This window comes from Trachypithecus francoisi, unplaced genomic scaffold, assembly GCF_009764315.1.
Source record: "Trachypithecus francoisi isolate TF-2019V2 unplaced genomic scaffold, Tfra_2.0 Lachesis_group5, whole genome shotgun sequence".
Taxonomy (NCBI): domain Eukaryota; kingdom Metazoa; phylum Chordata; class Mammalia; order Primates; family Cercopithecidae; genus Trachypithecus; species Trachypithecus francoisi.
The window spans coordinates 30,718,469-30,740,296 of record NW_022681470.1 but is presented as its reverse complement, the minus strand read 5'-3'; the positions used below and the strand labels follow the sequence as shown (position 1 = coordinate 30,740,296).

At 38.3% G+C, this 21,828-nt stretch overlaps 1 protein-coding gene and 1 pseudogene across 4 annotated transcripts in view; both read left to right on the top strand.

The window, feature by feature from the left end:
* The window catches only part of RC3H1 (ring finger and CCCH-type domains 1), a 95,012-nt gene that overhangs the window by 51,084 nt on the left and 22,100 nt on the right, over positions 1–21,828 (top strand). For all 4 annotated transcript variants that reach the window (XM_033199498.1, XM_033199500.1, XM_033199499.1 and 1 more), the window contains exons 8-13: positions 2,451–2,569; positions 4,441–4,553; positions 9,920–10,201; positions 10,861–11,075; positions 12,956–13,326; positions 13,802–13,969. In XM_033199498.1, the coding sequence (XP_033055389.1) occupies positions 2,451–2,569; positions 4,441–4,553; positions 9,920–10,201; positions 10,861–11,075; positions 12,956–13,326; positions 13,802–13,969 (1,268 nt within the window). The remainder of the gene's footprint in view (positions 1–2,450; positions 2,570–4,440; positions 4,554–9,919; positions 10,202–10,860; positions 11,076–12,955; positions 13,327–13,801; positions 13,970–21,828) is intronic.
* Positions 5,616–5,734, top strand: LOC117077118 (annotated as a pseudogene).

Below are 21,828 nucleotides of genomic sequence, written 5' to 3'. Positions count from 1 at the left end.
TAAGCCCTACCTTTAAAATCCATCCAGAATCCATCTACCTTCACTGCTACCATCACCATCTCTCAGGGGATTATGGAATAGCCTCCTGTTGTCTAACTGATTTTAGCAAAAGAGCCAGAGTGACCCTGTCACCCTCTGCTCATAAATTCTCCTGTGGCTTTCTGTCACTCAGAGTAAAAGCCAAAATCTTTCCCATGATCTATAGGGCCTCATGTGGTCTGGTCTTCCATTACCTCTCTCAAACCTCGTTTCCTACCCTTTTTTTCACTTAATTTCCTCTTCTCTGGTTCTGTCTCCATGCAACATGCAGGGCACACTTCTCACATTAAGGACTTTGCACTTATTCTTCCCTCTAACTTGGATGTTTTTACCCTAATATCTCCAGTAGGCACACTTAAGCCCTTCTTTCGGGTCTTTAATCAAATGTAACCTTCTCAAGGAGGACTTTTCTGGCCTCTGTCTAAATTTTTTTTTTTTCTTTTGAGACAGAGTCTCCCTCTATTGACCAGGCTGGAGTGCAGTGGTGCGATCTCAGCTCACTGCAACTTCCGCCTCCCAGGTTGAAGTGATTCTCCTGCCTCAGCTTCCCGAGTAGCTGGAACTACAGGCATGTGCCACCATGCCCAGCTAATTTTTTTTGTATTTTTAGTAGAGTGCAGTGGCTCACGCCTGTAATCGTAAGCACTTTGGGAGGCCAAGACGAGTGGATTGCCTCTGTCTAAATTTTACACATTGGCCCCACTTTTCTTAGTTCTATTTTTTTCAATTCAACATTATCTAAATACTACTGTATATTTTGCTTATTTGTCTTGATTATTATCTGGCTCTTCTCCTTGAATATAATGGGGATTTTTTTTTTTTTTTTTTTTTTTTGAGACAGAGTCTCGCTCTATTGCCCAGGCTGGAGTGCTGGAGTGCAGTGGCGCGATCTCGGCTCACTGCAAGCTCCGCCTCCCGGGTTTACGCCATTCTCCTGCCTCAGCCTCCCGAGTAGCTGGGACTACAGGCGCCCGCCACCTCGCCCAGCTAGTTTTTTGTATTTTTTTTTAGTAGAGACGGGGTTTCACCGTGTTAGCCAGGATGGTCTCGATCTCCTGACCTCATGATCCGCCCGTCTCGGCCTCCCAAAGTGCTGGGATTACAGGCTTGAGCCACCGCGCCCGGCCGGGGATTTTTGTTTTAATCACTATTGGTTACCCAACACTAGAGCAATAACTCAGATTTAGCAAGTGTTCCAAAAACTACTTTTTTGAATACTTGTTCTCTTTACCTTTTTTCCTTTTCAGATTCCATGTGTCCTTCAAAGCCCAGTTCAAATACCATCCCCTAGAATTCTTTCAGGATGTCTGAGCAGGAAGTTATCTCTACATCTCTCTTCTTGTTTCATTTTATGTATTTCTTTTAAAGAATATTTTATATTTAGCCTTATAGTTAATTTTTCTTTTATAAATCAAAGTGCTGGCACAGGGCAAATACCTACTAAATGAAGAAGACATGTAGCAGAGTTACTTTATATAATAGCTCTTCTATTAAAATTTTTTTTTCTTTTTTTTGAGACGGAGTTTCGCTCTGTCACCAGGATAGAGTGCAGTGGTGTCATCTCGGCTCACTGCAACCTCCACCTCCCAGGTTCAAGCAATTCTCCTGCCTCAGCCTCCCAAGTAACTGGGACTATAGGCCCATGCCACCACGCCTGGGTAATTTTTGTATTTTTAGTAGAGACGGGGTTTTCTTCACGTTGGACAGGATGGTCTCGGTCTCTTGATCTTGTGATCCTCCCACCTCGGCCTCCTAAAGTGCTGAGATTACAAGCCTGAGCCACTGTGCCCAGCTTATTAAACTTTTTAAGCATTTTGTTTACCAAAACTTGATTTATATAAAAGTTCAAAATAAACATGCAAATTGACTAACTACAGGCACTCCTCAGTTTTGTTTAGTCCACACAGTGTTGGTCTGAGCAATGGTCTAAATTTCTTAGATGCCAACATTTTAAAACTGAAAAATTTTTACTTAAAAATCTTAAGTTTCAGGTTTCCCTGGGAAACAGTGAATGTATTTGATCAGTGCCAGCCTTGCATTGTCACATAACTACAATCATCTAAAGCTGAGTTATAACCGTACTCTTAGATGAGGGACACGCTCTCCAGTTCAGCAGTCCCTGTCACTCGCTGTTGTCTCCTCAACCCTAAGAGTCTAATGACAGTTACCACTATTGTGTGGCCTATTTACCTCTTTCTTGTTCCTGTGGTTATTTCATTTTGCAACCCCAGCTTTGAAAGAATATGTCCGTTCCTTTAAAATGATGGCTAGGTGAATAAGCTATTATCTAAAAAGTTAAGGTGTGAAACTTGATTTCACTGAAATGTTGTCAACTAACTCTTTTATTAATTTGATATTAGGGAAAATATTGAGTAACATTAGAGTTTAAAACATTATTATTGGTTGTATAGATGCTCCTCCTCCTACTTGGGAACAGCTGGAAAATGGGCTGGTTGCTGTGCGTACAGTGGTACATGGGCTGGTTGATTATATCCAGAACCACAGCAAAAAAGGAGCAGATCAGCAGCAGGTAAGGAAGCTGTTTGAGTTAATGCACTGTGGATATGCCTTAAAACTATAGGTAAACCACTGTGGGTATACCTACAGATGCAAAGCCAAAAAGATGACATGAATATTTTGAGACTCTGACTATAGAAACTATAAATTACCTTGGCATGGTTAACAGTTTACTGCATTAGGCTGGTAATTTTATCGGACAATATTGACATTAAATAATCCTTATTGATCTGATATCATGCTGGGGTCAGTCTTCACATTGGATATGGCAGCATTTGATGGAGAAAATAGATTCAGTGCTGAAGTTTATTCCATTTATATAAGATTATTATTCTCTTTAGTTTGTATTACATTTTGGTTTGACAATAAGTATTACTTTTTAGTGCTAATACTGTATCTTTTCAATACTATTCAAATTTCTATAGATTTTCTTATTAAAATTAAAAATTTTTTTCATTCATAATGTCTGTTATGCCAGTGGGTCAACTTTCCGTCACAGTTTTTAGATGAAATACAATGGTAGAGTATAATAACTTCTTATAGCTAGATTTTTAAATTTTATTCCCAGTAATTTTATTTTGCTCTGAGGATTTATATTAGGTTCATTAGATCTTTTATTTTGCAGTAGTAAGCCTGTGAACTTAAAACTCTTAATTTACCGGGTTCAGGTAAACATCAATAAGTTATTCAGTATTCCTTTTTGCTTAAGAGGCAAGAAATATAAAAAGTATCCTGCTAAGTAAAATAATCTGGATATGATTTTCCTAACCTATCTAACACAGGTCAAAGCTTTTATTTATGAATAGGCATAAAAGAAAGGAGAACCTACAATTTTTAACTCTCTGTTTCATTAGACATCTTGAAGAAAATAACAAACGTAATGAGACTAACCTTTAAAGTCTGCCATATGGTGATAAAATACACTAAATTTTGTCCAGTTCAGTGTTGTGTCTCATATTTCATTAACTTTCAAATCCATACTCCTGCCTTATCCTTGAGTTGTAGATAATATGTGTCATTTGTACTTCTGAAGATATTTTAAGTCGTTGGTATATTATTCTGCGTGTCAAGAAGAATTAGTTACAGAATATTCTTTGATTATAGGGCCTTTTGTAGTTTTTGTGGTGTGTTGTAAGGAAGCATACATATAGCTGTATTGAACATTGTACAAAACAAATATTAGAAGATAATTTATATATTTGAAAGTCTTAAACTGCAGTGATTTGTTTTTTCATTGTAAAATGTGGAAATGGGTTGGGCACAGTAGCTCACGCCTGTAATCCCAAGCACTTTGGGAGGCCGAGGCAGGGGGATCACCTGAGGTGAGGAGTTCGAGACCAGCCTGGCCAACATGGTGAAACCCTGTCTCTACTGAAAATACAAAAATTAGCCAGGTGCGGTGTTGGACGCCTATAATCCCAGCTACTCGGGAGACTGAAGCAGGAGAATTGCTTTAGCTGGCAAGGTGGAAGTTGCAATGAGCCAAGATTGCACCACTGCACTCCAGCCTGGGCAACAGAGTAAGACTCCATCTCAAAAAAAAAAGTGGAAATGAGATCATAGTGCCCCCATGAGATTTTTCTTTTTCCATATAAAAGAAGTGTAAGAATGCCCATAAAATTTATTCAAGAATTTATGTGATGCTACTTGTTTGAGAATTAATATCAACATATCAGAAAAATTAGGACTACCTTCTTTTTGCTTTGTTTATATTTGGACTTTGAAACTTCAGACAGAATGACTTTCCAGCACTTTTGCTCTTGGTAATCTAAATAAATATGTGAATTACTTATCTAGATTATCAAAATCCAAAAATGACAACACAAAATTTATATTTTTTTGTGAAGGGTTGTTACGCATCTAATATTTTGATTTTGGTTTTAGCCTCCACAGCATAGCAAATACAAAACATACATGTGTCGAGATATGAAGCAGAGAGGAGGATGCCCTCGTGGGGCCAGCTGTACGTTTGCACACTCACAGGAGGAACTGGAAAAGTAAGTGTGGAAGTCAGGAGACTTTGGAATAAGGTATAAGTGGAATAATTTGCTGACATACAGAAATACAGAAAGAGTAATTGCTTTATCTTAAATAAATAGGACATTTTTAGAATGCAACATAGCTTGAACATTCCTATTCTGAAAATCTGAAATGCTTCAATATCCAAAAATGCGTGAAAGCCAATTTGACACCACAAGTTGAAAATTCCACACCTGACCTTGTGACGGATGGCAGTCAAAACTTCATGCACAAAATTATTTAAAATAATGTATAAAATTACTTTCAGACTATGTGTAAAAGATGTATATGAAACATAAATGAATTTTGTGTTATATATTTGGGCCTTATCCCCAAGACATCTCCTTATGTATATGCAAATATTCCAAAATCCGAGACAAATCCAGTGTTTGAAACACTTCTGGTCCCAAGCATTTCAGATAAGAGATATTCAACCTGTACATAATTTTTAAAAATGAAAACCAGTTTCTTCAGCTTTTATTGCATCATGCCTATAGATAGGAAACTATTTTATGATTAGCTAAATCTAAAAGTGGGTCATTTTCACGACAAAAAAAATTAAAATTCTAATAATTTTAATCAATTTTAACTTAACTAATTGCATATTGTATTTCCAATGGAAAAATTTGCCCTTGGCTCAGTTTAACAAGTTCTTTTAAACTTCAAGGACAAGATAATTTCAGGGATGTTAAATTTTTCAGCTCATTGAAGAAAAAAAGGAGAAGCCTCTTAATTTTTTTTATTTTATTTTATTTTATTTTTTAAAAATAGAGACAGTGTCTCCCTATGTTGCCCAGGCTGGGCTCAAAACTCCTGGTCTTAAGGGATTCTCCTGCCTTGGCCTCCCAAAGTGCTAGGATTACAGGCAGGAGCCACCACACCCATTGACTCTTAATTTGTTTATAAATCCAATGTAACACTTTTATTAAATTTGACAAAGATAACACAATTAAAGAAAACTGTAAATCTATCGCATGTATTAATATTAAAAATCTCAAAAATTTAAATATAATTAAATAATACATTACAATAGATGCCATGTCTATGGGCATAATACCCTGAATCCACCTGAGCTCATCTGATCTCGGAAGCTAAGCATGGTCAGGTCCAGTTAGTACTTGGATAGGAGACTGCCTGGGAATATTGGGTGCTGTAGGTGTTTTTTTTTTAATATAAATAATATAATTTCTTTTAAAGAAAAGAAAATAGATGCCATGACTCTGCAAAATTAGTACAACATAATTATCACAACTTAGAAAATAACATGATCATATGCAAAAAATGCCAAAGGCTTTTGAATAAAATTGAATGTCAATTAAAAATCAAAATTCCAGCCAGGCACCAGTGGCTCATGCCTGTAACCCCAGCACTTTGGGAGGCCGAGACGGGCGGATCACAAGGTCAAGAGATTGAGACCATTCTGGCCAACATTGAGAAACCCTGTCTCTACTAAAAATACAAAAATTAGCTGGGTGTGGTGGCACGCGCCTGTAGACCCAGCTACTCGGGAAGCTGAGGCAGGAGAATCTCTTGAACCCAGGAGGCGGAAGTTGCAGTGAACCGAGATTGCGCCATTGCACTCCAGCCTGAATGACAGTGCGAGACTCTGTCTCCAAAAAAAAAAAAAAAAAAAAAAAATCATACTTTCTCAGCATGGTAATAAATCATATTGTAAATCAGAAGCCAACATAATAGTATGATGCTTAATTAGTAAATTATTCAATTCACTCTCATTAAAGTCAAGGATAAGGCAAAATTTTCTGCTAGTAATTAGTAGTAAAATTTTCTGCTAGTATTATTTATCATTGTGGAAGTAGTAGCTAATGTATGTAAGAAAGAATAAAATAGCCATAAAATTATTGGGAAAAAAAGTTAAAATTCAGGATCTCTTCTACTTTAGCAATAACAAAAAAAAGATAAATACCAAATAATAGATTTGTAAAGAATAATCAGGGTGTATATAAATTGAACCAATAAATTACCTAGGAACATAAGAGGAATACTGAGTAAACATACTGTGTTCTTGGATAAGGTTTGACACTATAAAAGTTCTATTTTCCCATAGACAATAAATTCCAAGAAATCCAAATTTAAATCTCACCATGATGATGTTAAGATCCTATCAAAAATTCACTTGTAAAGAAAAAAATATGTACAAATAGCCAGGAAAATTCTGAAAAAGAAGTTTTTGACAGGAACTAGACTAATAACTATTAACCTATATTATGGACTACAGTGAATAAAAGACTGTAGTCTTTTGCATAGGAATAGATAGATTAATGAAATGCAATAGAGAATCTAGGAGGAGTCTGAGATGCATGTAGGAGCTTAGCATATGTGCTTAAGGTGGCATTTCACATCAGTGACCAAAAGAATGATGGAAAATAACTGTCACCTATTTGAAAAATAGAGCTGAATTCTTACCACAATCTTTATACTACAGTGAACTCTAGATGTGTAAGAGATTTAAATATTTAGGAAGAAAGAAACCACAGAGTAGTAAGAGGGTTTTTGTTTGTTTTTAGTTGTTTAGGAAAGAAGGAAAATATTTTTTTAATAACTGCAACCCAGCATCCATAAAGGGAAAGATTGATACATTTGATTACATAAAAATTATAAAACTAAGATATGGTACAAATACAGTTTTTTATAAAGAGCTTGGTGAGGAAATGACATACAGAGGGCTGATATGCTAACATAAAATGAGCTCTTACAAATCTGTAAGGAGGAGAGGAACCAATAGATTTATGGATCATAAACATAGTTTACAGAAGAAGTACTAATGACCAATTATTCTGTGAAACTATGTTCAATCTCACTAGTTGTTAAAGAAATGCAAATTTTTTTTTTTTTTTTTTTTTTTTTTTTTTGAGACGGAGTCTTGCTCTGCCGCCCAGGCTGGAGTGCAGTGGCCGGCTCTCAGCTCACTGCAAGCTCCGCCTCCCGGGTTCACGCCATTCTCCTGTCTCAGCCTCCCGAGTAGCTGGGACTACAGGCGCCCGCCTCGTCGCCCGGCTAGTTTTTTGTATTTTTTTTTTTAGTAGAGACGGGGTTTCACCATATTAGCCAGGATGGTCTCGATCTCCTGACCTCGTGATCCGCCCGTCTCGGCCTCCCAAAGTGCTGGGATTACAGGCTTGAGCCACCGCGCCCGGCCAAGAAATGCAAATTAAAGCAACTTAGTATTTTTGGACTACCAAGTTAACAAAGACCAGTACTACCCAGTATTTGAGGTTTTGAAAGACATTTTCCTTCATGATCAGTAGGACTTAAAATAGTTTTAGAGAGCAGTATGATATAAAAATTTATAATTTGCATGCTCTTTGACCTCATTCTGCCTTTGCTTATTTGGTTATTCACACAAGGTGTAAGTACATGTTCATAATTATCTGTTACCTTTTTTATTGTTTATTTATTTTTTTTTTTTTGAGACAGGGTCACACTGTCTTCCAGGCTGGAGTGTAGTGATGTGATCATGGCCCACTGCAGCCTCGACTTCCAGGCTCCAGTGATCCTCTCACCTCAGCCTCCCAAGAAACTGGGACCACAGGTGCATGTCACCATGCCCAGCTAATTTTTGTATTTTTGGTAGAGACAGAGTTTTCCTATGTTTCCCAGGCTGTTCCTGAACTCCTGAGCTCAAGTGATCCACCCACCTCAGCCTCCCAAAGTGCTGGGATTACAGGTGTGAGCCACTGTGCCCAGCCGAGGTTTTATTTTTGAAAATGAAAATGCATTAGCAGTTGTAAATGGGCTTGCTTTCATTGTTGAGGAACAAGGATCCTGGAGTCTGATGGCTTATATTTTTTCCTGTGGTTAGATTTCAGAATAGATGTGCTTGTTGTACCACAGCATCTGTTTAAACTTAGGCAATTATTTTGTTTTGGTTCCGTTAACCTACTTTTAAAATAACTTTAATTTTGTATTGGCAGGCATAACATCAGCATCTCTGCAGCAGTTCTAATAAAAGTCACTATCCTTAATTGCTTAAATTTTTTTTTTTTGAAACAGGGTCTTACTGTGTTGCCCAGACTAGAGTACAGTGGTGCAGTCTTGGTTCACTGCAACCTCCGCCTCATAGGCTCAAGTGATCCTCCTGCCTCAGCCTCCTGAGTAGCTGGGACCACAGGCATGCACCACCATACCCGGTTAAGTTTTTATATTTTTGGTAAAGACAGGGTTTCACCATGTTGCTCAGGCTGGTCTCAAACTCCTGAGCTCAAGTGATTCGCCCACTTCAGCCTCTCAGAGTGCTGGGATTACTGGTGTGAGCCATAGTGCCTGGCTGCTTAAATTTTTTAATGGAGTAAATGATAAATGTTTCACAGTGCATACTGGCTTTGTTTTTCTTTATTCCTAGTTTTTAACATTGGCTTATTGTATCCCAAGGCATTTGAGGGACAGCTGAAGTAAAATATTTCAGAAACTATCTTCTGAAGATTTTTCTACTAGCTTCTCCAATAAGTTTTAGAAATACAAATGTCCACAGAAATATATTATAGCAAAAATATTAATAGCATTTTTTTTTTTTTTTTTTGAGACGGAGTCTCGCTCTGCCGCCCAGGCTGGAGTGCAGTGGCCGGATCTCGGCTCACTGCAAGCTCCGCCTCCCGGGTTCACGCCATTCTCCTGCCTCAGCCTCCCGAGTAGCTGGGACTACAGGCGCCCGCCACGTCGCCCGGCTAGTTTTTTGTATTTTTAGTAGAGACGGGGTTTCACCATGTTAGCCAGGATGGTCTCGATCTCCTGACCTCGTGATCCGCCCGTCTCGGCCTCCCAAAGTGCTGGGATTACAGGCTTGAGCCACCGCGCCCGGCCAATAGCATATTTTATAATATGACAAATGTAACTCTTTTTTTTTTTTTTTTGAGACGGAATCTCACTCTTTCGCCAGGCTGGAGTTCAGTCGTACGATCTCGGCTCACTGCAACCTCTGCCTCCCAGGTTCAAGCGATTCTCCTGCCTTAGCCTCCCGAGTGGTTGGGACCACAGGCACATGCCACCACACCCAGCTAATTTTTGTATTTTTAATAGAGACGGGGCTTCACCGTGTTGGCCAGGCTGGTCTCTATCTTTTGACATCGTGATCCACCCGCCTCAGCCTCCCAAAGTGCTGGGATTACAGGCGTGAGCCACAGCACCCGGTCTATGTTACACATTTTTATGAGGAATTTTATACTTAATCTATATGTCTTTGCTGCTTGGGATTTTATGGAAAATATACACACTGATAGAGTTAATGTTTCAAGAGAGAATATTTCTAGAAAATAATGTTAAGTACATTTTAGTTCTTGGTTTTGCTTTTATATTTGCTTTTTGATATGTGCCTATGCTTTTTATATAGATTTCGTAAAATGAACAAGCGCCTGGTTCCAAGAAGACCCTTGAGTGCCTCTTTGGGTCAACTTAATGAGGTGGGCCTGCCTTCAGCAGCTATCCTTCCAGATGAAGGTGCAGTGGATCTCCCAAGCAGAAAACCTCCTGCTCTGCCAAATGGAATTGTATCAACAGGGAATACAGTAACACAGCTTATTCCACGAGGGACAGACCCCAACTATGATTCTAGTCTGAAACCAGGAAAAATAGATCATCTGAGCAGTAGTGCTCCTGGATCCCCTCCTGACCTGTACGTCATTTTTCCTAACTCTTTTTTTCAAAATTTCTTCTTCATAAAGTCGAAGGAAGAAAGAACAATTAATGTTTGGGATTTAAAAAAAAAAAAAAAAAAACTGATTTTTTTTTTTTTTGGCCTTTATTTTGTTGTTTTTTTATTCCCCATGCTAGTGTTTTTTAAGAAACTATTAGCATAGCCAGGCATGGTGGCTCATGCCTATAATCCCAGCACTTTGGGAGGCTGAGGTGGACAGATCACTTGAGGCCAGGAGTTCGAAACCAGCCTGGCCAACATGGTGAAACCCATTTCTGCTAAAAATACAAAACTTAGCCAGGCATGGTAGCACATGCCTGTAATCCCAGCTACTTTGGGAGGCTGAGGCATGAGAATCGCTTGAACCCAGGAGGCAGAGGTTGCAGTGAGCCAAAATCATACCACTGCACTCCAGCCTGGGTGACAGAGCGAGACTCTGTCTCAAAAAAAAAAAAAAAGAAAAGAAAAGAAAAGAAACAACATGGGGAAATAAGATAAAAAATTGCAAATTTTGTAGAAGGGATGACTATTAGAATAAGTGAGTTTCCCAAATTGTAGCAGTCTTTTTTACTTGTAACAATTTATACACATGAGTATTTTAAAGACCTTAAACAAATTCCATAATACTATTCCCTTAGGCTAGAATCTGTTCCTAAGAGTATTTCTGCCTTACCTGTGAATCCACATCCTATACCTCCAAGGGGGCCAACAGATCTGCCTCCAATGCCTGTCACCAAACCACTTCAGATGGTACCTCGAGGTTCTCAGTTATATCCAGCACAACAGACAGATGTTTATTATCAGGATCCGCGAGGAGCGGCTCCACCATTTGAACCAGCACCTTATCAGCAGGGTAACGATTTTTCATTTATATTGCTTGCTTTTCTTAGGAGTTACCAGAACTGCTCAGGTCAGAGTGATCATTTACACAGTAGCCTCTTTAAGATAAGTAAATGTATAAATGCACTTTTTAATACTTTGGAAAAATTGGATTTTATGATCAACTAAATACTATGAAATAAATGAAACAAAGTAATAAAAATCAAGCCGCCTTATCTACTAAAAGCAGTTGCATAATATATGTGTTCATATATAATGTTTATGGAAATAAGTCACACAAGTAGGCATTGGAAATTTGCTGAGTAAGGCAGTATATATTCTCCTGACCAAAATTTTCTTCAAGCATGAAAAAAGAATTAATATTATAGTGTGTGTAAATTAAACATCCACAGTACATTTTTCTTCCTTTCAATTATTATTATTCTGGGCCCTGTAATATATATGAAAAAATGCAGCATATATACCTTTAGAGAGTTTACAGAATAGAATAAATAATGGTAAAGAATAGAAAACTATATGCATGAGTAGTAGATGCGTGTGTGTGGTGTTTATGTATGTATTAAAAATTAAGTGATCTGCTGTGGTGGTTAATATGAGTTTGATAGAAATTGACAGAAGGACTCAAGGGAGATCATTGAGAAGAACTTGAGGAATCAAAAAGACTTAATGGAAGAAATGCCCCAAATGGAGGTATTTGGAATAGGAAAAAAAAAAAAAGTATGAATGGATTGGAAAGATGAGAGTTGAGTTAGGAGGCTGTTAATCCTGGTGTGAATATTGAGGAATTAGTGTGGTGGGAAAGGAGAAGGGATTTCAAAAATAGACAAATTTGAAAATTAGCCAGCTTTAATGATAATACCAGGTATGGAGAATGAAGGAAAGAAAATAAACTAATGTTTTACATATACAATTTATATGTAAAATAAACACTGAATGATTTTAAGTGTTGGATCTCTCTGTCAGAAGCAGTATAGTACTATAATTTTTAAAACGGGAATAGATTAAAAGTGCTCTCTTCTTTTTCCAAGTCTGTCATTTAATTTTGAATCATGTTGTCTTCTCTACATTCATGAGAATGTTTTTTAATTGATATGGCATTACTAATTCATGCAAAATATGATAAAATGTGATTTGTATCTTCCTTTTGACCATCCATTATAGGAAAAATGCAACTATTTTTGTAGCCTGGTTTCAATTTTAGATAAATTATTTTAGCTATATTAAGCAGAAAGAGATTTAGTGCAGGAGTTAGGTGCCTGCCATATTGGTGGAGGTACTAAAGAAGCAAGCAATGCTCCAGAGCTAGCTGCCAAGATAACTTGTTGCAATGAGGAAGCAGTAGAAGTAAAAACTTCTGTCCTAACTACTTAATTCCAAGATCACATCATTTGAGGCAAAAGTCTGAAAATTGAGAAACTATTGCCACAACTGGTGTCTCGAGAACTGCAGGGCCAAGCAGTAGCTACTAATCTGCACCAGCAAAATTGGCCTTTTGTGTTCCATGTCTCCCCCTAGTTATTTCAGTTTCAAATTCAAAACTCATACAAGTGATTAATTTGTGTAGCCTGACTTCAAGGATATATGGGAACTGTGGTTTTTTTGTTTTGCAATGTCTTCATTTCATTAAGACACACCAAGAAAGAGGGTCAAACAATGAGAGCCAATCTAGTATTATAGGTTATAAGTAGGGTAGTTTTTTCAATGACTTTTACAGACAATTTTTGCTTGTTATTTTTTAAAAAGCTAACCTGATTATATAAGCAGATGGAAAACTTCTAAAGAAATAAGTAGATTATCAATACTTTAGTGTTTCAGTATTTTAAAAGGTAAACTCTTATATAGAAAACTAAATTGGCTCATTATTGCCTTTGGTTCCTCTTTTGTATTGTACAGGTATGTATTATACTCCGCCACCACAATGTGTGTCCCGCTTTGTCCGACCTCCACCATCCGCTCCTGAACCTGCTCCTCCCTACTTGGATCATTATCCACCCTACCTCCAAGATCGTGTTGTAAACTCTCAGTATGGCACACAGCCACAGCAGTACCCACCTATATACCCATCTCACTATGATAGCCGTCGAGTGTACCCTGCTCAGTCTTACACAAGAGAAGAGATATTCCGAGAAAGCCCTATACCCATTGAGATTCCACCTGCAGCAGTACCATCGTATGTACCAGAATCCAGAGAAAGATACCAACAGATCGAGAGTTACTATCCAGTGGCTCCTCATCCAACTCAGATCAGACCTTCGTACCTCAGAGTATGCTGTATTTTTTTTATTACATAGACTTAATTTGACTATTGATTGCAGTGATTCCTTACTTTTTATACAATGACAATAACCCTTTGATGACTTCTTTTTTATGAGAGCTTCTTTTTTTTTTTAATCTTTTCATAATTTGGGTAGGTTTTTTTTTTTTTAACTATTAATGAGAAAAAATTCTGCCTCCTCCCCGCAATTGACCATTCTTAGTTTCTGAACTTTAGATGGTTTAATTAACAATTCTAGATCTACTTGGAAATTATGACCAAATAAAAAAAACCTAAATTTAGCTATTTGGAAGATCTTGAGAGTTTGGGGGATTTTGTTTTACTTTGTTCTATTAAGTGTTGGTGTTTTCAAATGTTAAGGGTATACAAGCTGCTTCATAACTTAAAATATACGCTGAGTATATTAAATGAATTAATCTGTTCTGAAATTCTCTTTCAATTTTAACTAATCTTTCTATTTTTAGGAACCTCCTTATAGCCGGCTTCCTCCTCCTCCCCAGCCTCATCCTAGTCTAGATGAACTACATCGCCGACGAAAGGAAATAATGGCCCAGCTAGAGGAAAGAAAGGTTATCTCTCCACCTCCTTTTGCACCTTCACCAACCTTGCCTCCTACCTTTCATCCAGAAGAAGTAAGCAAATCATTTTTAGTCTCATTTATCAGTGTTTTTGTGTGTGTGTCCAGTTAAGGTCATCTTTGCCTATTCCCAATGCGTATGAAGATTTTTTTTTCTGTTTTCTGCTAAAAGGTTTATTATCATTTAACTCTGCAATCCATCTAGAACTGATTTTTGTATGTATGTAATGTAATGTATTCGGAGTCAAGATCCGTGTTTTTTTTTTCCTGTAAGGCATTGACTCAGCACAATTTAATGAAATCGGCATGCTTTCCCTGGTGCCCTGCTTTATCATAATCAGATGACCACATACATGTTTCCTGACCCTTATCTTTTCCATCAATCTATTTCTATCATTGAACCAATGCCACATTCTCTTCGTGTAGTTCTATAATAAGTCTCAATATGTGGTGGTTATATTTTCTAGTATTGTTATTTTTCAAGAATCAGTATGTTGATTTCCACAAAACCATCTGCTCCAGTTTTGATTAGGATTACATCGGATCTCTAAGTCTGTGCTGTCCAATATGGTAGCCACTAGCCACATGTGGCTGTTGAACATGTAATATGTGGCCAGTTTAAGTTCAGATGTACTATAGTGATAAAATACACGCTGAATTCAAGAATTTTATACCAAAAATGTAAAATTCATTAAAATTTTTGATATATTAGATTACATAAAATTATTAAAATTAATTTCACCTGTTTTTGCTTTTAATGTGGCCACTAAAAATGTTTTAATTGTATGTGTGGATCACATTATATTTCTATTAGTGTTGCTTTATTTTTATTTATTTGTTTTTTTGAAACAGTCTCACTCTGTTGCCCAGGCTGGAGTGCAGTGGTGCAATTTTCATTCACTGCTGCCTCTGCCTCCCAGGTTCAAGCAATTCTCATGCCTCAGCCTCCCAAGTAGCTGGGACTGCAGGTGCACACCACCACTCCTAGCTAATTTTCGTATCTTTTTTTTTTGAGTCGGAGTCTCACTCTGTCACCCAGGCCGGAGTACAGTGGTGCAATCTCAATTCATTGCAACCTCCACCTCCTGGGTTCAAGTGATTCTCCTGCCCCAGCCTCCTGAGTAACTGAGATTACAGGCGTGCACCACCACACCTGACTATAATTTTTGTATTTTTAGTGGAGACAGGGCTTCACCATGTTGGCCTTGCTGGTCTCCAACTGCTGACCTCAGGTGATCCTCCCACCTCAGCTTTCCAAAGTGCTGGGATTACAGGCGTGAGACACCACGCCAGGCCTAGACAGTGTTGCCTTAGATCAATATGATGAGAAGTGACATTTTTCTTTTGAGACAGAGTCTTGCTTTTTCGCCAGGCTGGAGTGCAATGGTGCCATCTCAGCTCACTGCAACCACTGCCTCCTGGGTTCAAGTGATTCTTCTGCCTCAGCCTCCCAAGTAGCTGGGACTACAGGCATGAGCCACCATGCCCGGCTAGTTTTTTGTATTTTAGTAGCGCTGGGGTTTCACCATGTTGGCCAAGATGGTCTCGATCTCTTGACCTCAGGTGATCTGCCCGCCTCAGCCTCCCAAAGTGCTGGGATTACAAGCATAAGCCACCGTGCCCAGCTGAGAAGTGACATCTTTCTAATATCAAGTCTCTATGATCATATACCCCTTCATTTATTTGAATTTTCTTTATACTTCATACTTCAGTGTCTTGCACATCTTACATTGAATTTATTCCTAGATAATCAATGTTTTTTGAAACTATTTTAAATAGAATTGTTTGGAAATTTTTATTTTCTATTATTAATATAGAGAAATAGATTTTTTGTATTGACCCTTCTATTCAGCAGGCTTGCTAAATTTCTTTATTAATTATAATACTGTTAGTAGATTCTTTTGAATATTCTATGCACACAATTATGTCCTCTGAATAATCTTTTTTCCCCTTTTTAATCCTTTTGTCTTGTCTTTGTCTTATTATTTTGGACTCCAGCATAGTGCTGAATAGAAGTGATTGTAACACATATTCTTGACTCCTTTCTAATCTTTGAGTAAATAGAGCTTTTAATAATAATTTACCATTATGTTATAGGCTTTTTGGTAGAAAATCTTTATCGTATTTACGAAACTTTTCTCTAATCCTAGTTTCAGAATTGTTTTAAATAAGTAAGACATATCAAAGATTTATTTAACTCAGTAATGAGGAAACCAGCCAGAAAAGTTGGTTTAATGAATAGGAAAGACACATAAATACAGATAGTGAAAATCAGAGAAAAACAACAGTCAAATAAGATTGCTTTTAAAAAAGTTGGTTAATGTATCACAGGGCAATAACCATAATTTGGGGAGTCAACTTCTTTGTAATTATGTATGACAGTGCTACTAGTTATAGTAAGTGTTGTCTTATTATCTTAATGTCTATATGGTCTACAGTGATGTTCGTTTTTCTAGTTCTATATTGGTAATTTTTTTTGTCAGTCCTGCTAGGGATTTATCAATTTTGTTCGTCTTTTCAAAAAGCCAACTTTTTTTTTTTTTTTTTTTCTGACGGAGTCTCGCCCTGTTGCCCAGGCTGGAGTGCAGTGGTGCAGTCGTGGTTCCCTGCAACCTCTGCCTCCTGGGTTCAAGCGATTCTCCTGCCTCAGCCTCCCCTAGTAGCTGGGATTATAGGCATGTGCCACCACACGCAGCTAATTTTTTTGTATTTTTAGTAGAGATGGGGTTTTACCATGTTGGCCAGGCTGGTCTCAAACTGACCTCAAATGATCTACCCGCCTTGGCCTCCTAAAGTGCTGGGATTACAGGCGTGAGCTACTGCGCCCAGCCCAAAAATATCCAACTTTAAAGTAATCGTATTTGTTTTGTTGGTTGTACATACTGCTTTAGCTTATAGTTTATATATTTTTTTAAATAATCAAGTAAGTTTTCTCAGGATTACAGTTGATACTATGTAAGGAACTTGTCTTTCATCCTTTATGTATAGAATTACGATTCTAAACGTTACTAACTGACAAATCATGAATAATAAATGAAAATGGAGAAGTACATCACACATAGTAAATAGTATCTTGTTGGGTGTATGAAGGAAGTCTACTAAATAGAAGTTGTTCACAATATCTAGTTTTCCCATCTAAACATTTTGGATGAGTTTTCCACAAAAATGTAGGTTATTAGTAAAGTCACAACGACTTCTATTAATGTAGTTTTATTTGTAAAGTAAAAACAGCCAGGTGTGCAGCAGTTTACAACTGTAATCCCACACTTTGGGAGGCTGAGGTGGGAAGATGACTTGAGCCCAGGAGTTCAAGACCAGTCAGAGCAACATAGACCCTATTCCTACAAATTTAAAAATAAAGATTAGGCCGGGCGCGGTGGCTCAAGCCTGTAATCCCAGCACTTTGGGAGGCCGAGACGGGCGGATCACAAGGTCAGGAGATTGAGACCATCCTGGCTAATACGGTGAAGCCCCGTCTCTACTAAAAAAAAAACAAAAAACTAGCCGGGCGAGGTGGCGGGCGCCTGTAGTCCCAGCTACTCGGGAGGCTGAGGCAGGAGAATGGCGTAAACCCGGGGGGCGGAGCTTGCAGTGAGCTGAGATCTGGCCACTGCACTCCATCCTGGGCGACAGAGCGAGACTCCGTCTCAAAAAAAATAAAGATTAGCCAGGTGTGGTGGGATGCGCCTGCGGTCCCAGCTTCTTGGGAGGCTGAGGTGGGAGGATTGCTTGAACCTGGGAGGTCCATGCTGCAGTGAGCTATGATTATGCTACTGCACTCCAGCCTGAGTAACAAAGACCTTGTCTCAAAAAAGTTAGAGGGGAAAAAAACCAGGTGTGATATTTTTTCAAAAATTATTTATTTAGAGTACACCCTGGAACTTTGTTATGCTATATTGTTTTATAAGAAATGTGGAAAACAATATGACATTGTGAAAAGTGAGCAGTTTTTGGTATCAAACATAGGAAACTTTGAGGTTCAGTTGTGTCCTTTACTGTGTGATCTTTTTAAAATTACTTAGCATCGCTGAACCCTGAGGTGCAAGTTTCTTCATTTATAAATCAAACATAAGAAAGCCTACCTCATAGTGGTATGGTGAAGATGAAACATAAGGCATCTGGTATGTAGCAGGCATTCAGTAAACAATTCATATTTATTATTGTTATTTTTACTCCTAATAAAAATTATAATAATGCCTGGCTATTAAGGAACATTATCTAGTATTATTTTAGTTACTGAGATACAAAGATATATATTTAAACCTCAGTTCTGATTATAAACAACCTGAATACAAAAATTAACCAGGCATGATGGTGGGCGCCTGTAATCCCAGCTACTTGGGAGACTGAGGCAGGAGAATTGCTTGAACCCAGGAGGCAGAGGTTGCAGCGAGCTGAGATCACACCACTGCGCTCCGGCCTGGGCGACAGAGCGAGACTCCTTCTCAACAAAAATTTAAAAATAAGTAAATTAAACAACTTGTGTATGGTTGTACTAAATTCATACATTATGGAAATACATGATATAGAAAGAGAAGTTTCTCCAAAATCTCATTTTCTATAACCACTGTTTATTATATATTTAAACTTTTTATATATATTTCACCTTCTTTCTGTGCATGAACTAACATCTCTTTAGTAGACACATTATAATTGTACAAGTTTATGGGATACAGAGTGATATTTATTTTTATTTTTATTTTTTGAGATGGAGTTTCGCTCTTGTTGCCCAGGCTAGAGTGCAATGGCGCAATCTCGGCTGACCGCAACCTCTGCCACCCGGGTTCAAGTGATTCTTCTGCCTCAGCCACCCGAGGAGCTGGGATTACAGGCATGCGCCACCACGCCTAGCTAATTTTGTATTTTTAGTAGAGACAGGGTTTCTCTATCTTGGTCAGGCTGGTCTCAAACTCCTGACCTCAGGTGGTCCACCTGCCTCGGCCTCCCAAAGTGATATGTCAATACACATATACAATATGCAATGATCAAAGCAGGGTAATTAGCATATCATCTCAAACATTTACCTTTTATTTATATTGGGAACATTCAAAATCCTCTCTTCCTTGGACAGTTGTGTATGTGATACTTGCTGCTGCAAGGTCAAGGCTACAGAAATGCAGGATGCTTCCAGAGAGTTTCAGTCACCCTTTGACTGGTAGGCAGGTAGCTTTTAAGTCATTCAGAACAGTCATCCCACTTTCCTTTTCTTTTCTTTTTTTTTTTTTTTTTGAGACAGACTCTTGCTCTGTTGCCCAGGCTAGAGTGCAGTGGCACCATCTCGGCTCACTGCAACCTCCACCTCCCTGGTTCAAGCGATTCTCCTGCCTCAGCCTCCTTGAGTAACTGGGATTATGGGCATGCACCACCATGCCAGGCTGATTTTTGTATTTTTAGTAGAGGCGGGGTTTCACCATGTTGGCCAGGCTGGTCTCAAACTCCTAACCTCAGATGATCTAGCCACCTCAGCCTCCCAAAGTGCTGTGATTACAGGCATGAGCCACTGTGCCCGGCCAGTCATCCAACTTTTCTTTGAAGAAGAGAGCAGTGTTATATTTAATTGTAAATTTTTGCGTTATATAACATTGTATAAATAACATTCTTCTTGTGGGCTAAATAAATATCTTCAGATTTTATTTCAAGGAAAAATGCTGGGCAGATCTGCTGTTGTCCTTGCTTTTCATATCTACAACATTGTTGACAGTGTTTATCTCAAGCTTCCTTTATAAATCGGCCCAGCACGGTGGCTCACGCCTGTAGAAAAAAAAAAAGCCACATCTCTTACTGCAAACCTGATGATGTTGTTGTTGTTGTATGAAGATTGTGGTTTCTTTCTTTTTTTTCTTTTTTTTTTTTTTGAGATAGAATGTCACGCTGTCACCTGGGCTGGAGTGCAATGCCGTGATCTTGGCTCACTGCAACCTCCACCTCCCAGGTTCAAGCAATTCTCTCACTTCAGCCTCCTGAGTAGCTGAGATTACAGGCGCCCGCCACCATGCTCGCTCGCTAATTTTTTGTATTTTTAGTAGGAACGGGGTTTCACTATGTTGGCCAGGCTGGTCTTGAACTCCTGACCTCGTGATCTGCCCACTTTGGCCTCCCAAAGTACTGGATTATAGGTGCAAGCCACCATGCCCAGCCTAAGATTGTGGTTTCTTTCTTCATCAAATTGAAAATCATTTTGTTGATATTTGTTTCTTTTGTCAATCTGTCCTAGATACTTTCCATTTTATTTTGACTTCCAAGATCCTAAGTGGAAAATTTTTTTAAAAATGTTTCTATTTTCTTAAAAAGGAGACAGGGTCTTGCTGTGTTGTCCAGGCTGGTGGTCTCACACTCATGGGCTCAAGCAATCCACCCACCATGCCCAGCCCACATTTTTTATGTCATTTGTAAATAAGTAAATAAACCTGAATTGAATTGGTCTATAGAAATAGTGAATAAAATTGTATATAAAGATCAGTTTATGATGTTAAAAGTTTTCTTCAAAAAAAAAACCGTAATTTTTTCAAATCAGGAAAAACAATCCTCTCTTCTAGCTTTTAGAAAATATATAGTAAATTATTAACTGTATTCACCCTGCAGGGCTATAGAATGCTAGAAGTAATTCCTCCTATGTAGCTATAATTTTGTATCTATTAACCAAGCTCTGTCTCCCCTTGCCTCCCTCCATTCCCTTTCTAGTCTCTCATAACCACAGTTCCACTCCCTACTTCTGTGACTCAACTTTTTAGCTCCCACATATGAGTGAGAACCTGAAATATTTATCTTTCTGTGCCTAACCAATTTCACTTAATGTGTTGTCCTCCAGGCTCATCTATGTTGCTGCAAATGACATGATTTATTCTTTTTTATGTCTGAATAGTATTTCATTGTATATATACCACATTTTCTTTATCAATTCATCTGTTGCTGTACACCTAGGTTGATTCCGTATCTTGGCTATCAGGAATAAAACATGAGGGTATAAATATCCCTTCATATACTGATTTCTTTTCCTTTGGATGAATGCCCAGTAGTGAGATTGTTGGATCTCTTTATTATTATTGTTACTACTTTTTTTTTTTTTTCTTTTTGAGATGGAATCTCACTCTGTTGCCCAGGCTGGAGTGCAGTGGCACAAACTTGGCTCCCTGCAACTCTGCCTCCCAGATTCAAGCAATTTTCCTGCCTCAACCTCTTGAGTAGCTGGGACTACAGGCATGCACCACCACACCCAACTAATTTTTGTATTTTTAGTAGAGACAGGGTTTCACCACCTTAGCCAGGCTGGTCTTGAACTCCCGACCTTAGGTGATCTGCCTGCCTCGACCTCCCAAAGTGCTGGGATTACAGGTGTCAGCCACCTTGCCCAGCCTCATTATTATTTTTTAATAGGATCATTTAGGAAATACATCTTGGTTTTATGTCTGTTTTGCCTTTGTTTTTACCTAATCCATTTTCCTGGCTGTCTTTGTATGTCAGTATATAAATTTATCTCGTTCATTTAAATAGCTGCATATAATACACTACAGTCAGAGATTTAAAAAAGGAGCACTCTTGGCTAGGCATGGTAGCTCATGCCCGTAATCCCAGCACTTTGGGAGACTGAGGTGGGTGGATCACCTGAGGTCAGGTGTTCCAGACGAGCCTGGCCAACATGGTGAAACGCTGTCACTACTATGCACCTGTAATCTCAGCTACTTGGGAGGCTGAGTCAGGAGAATGGCTTGAACCTGGGAGGCAGAGGTTGCAGAGAGCGGAGATCATGTCACTGCACTTCATCCTGGGTGACAGAGCGATACACCGTCTCAAAAAAAAGGAGCACTGTAACTGGTAGGTCATGTGTTTTGAAAGTTAGCTGTTCTATCTAAAGTTTAATAAGTAGAAGAAAAATAAAAAAAGGATAAAAAATTTTTAAATAATAGGACAAAGAAA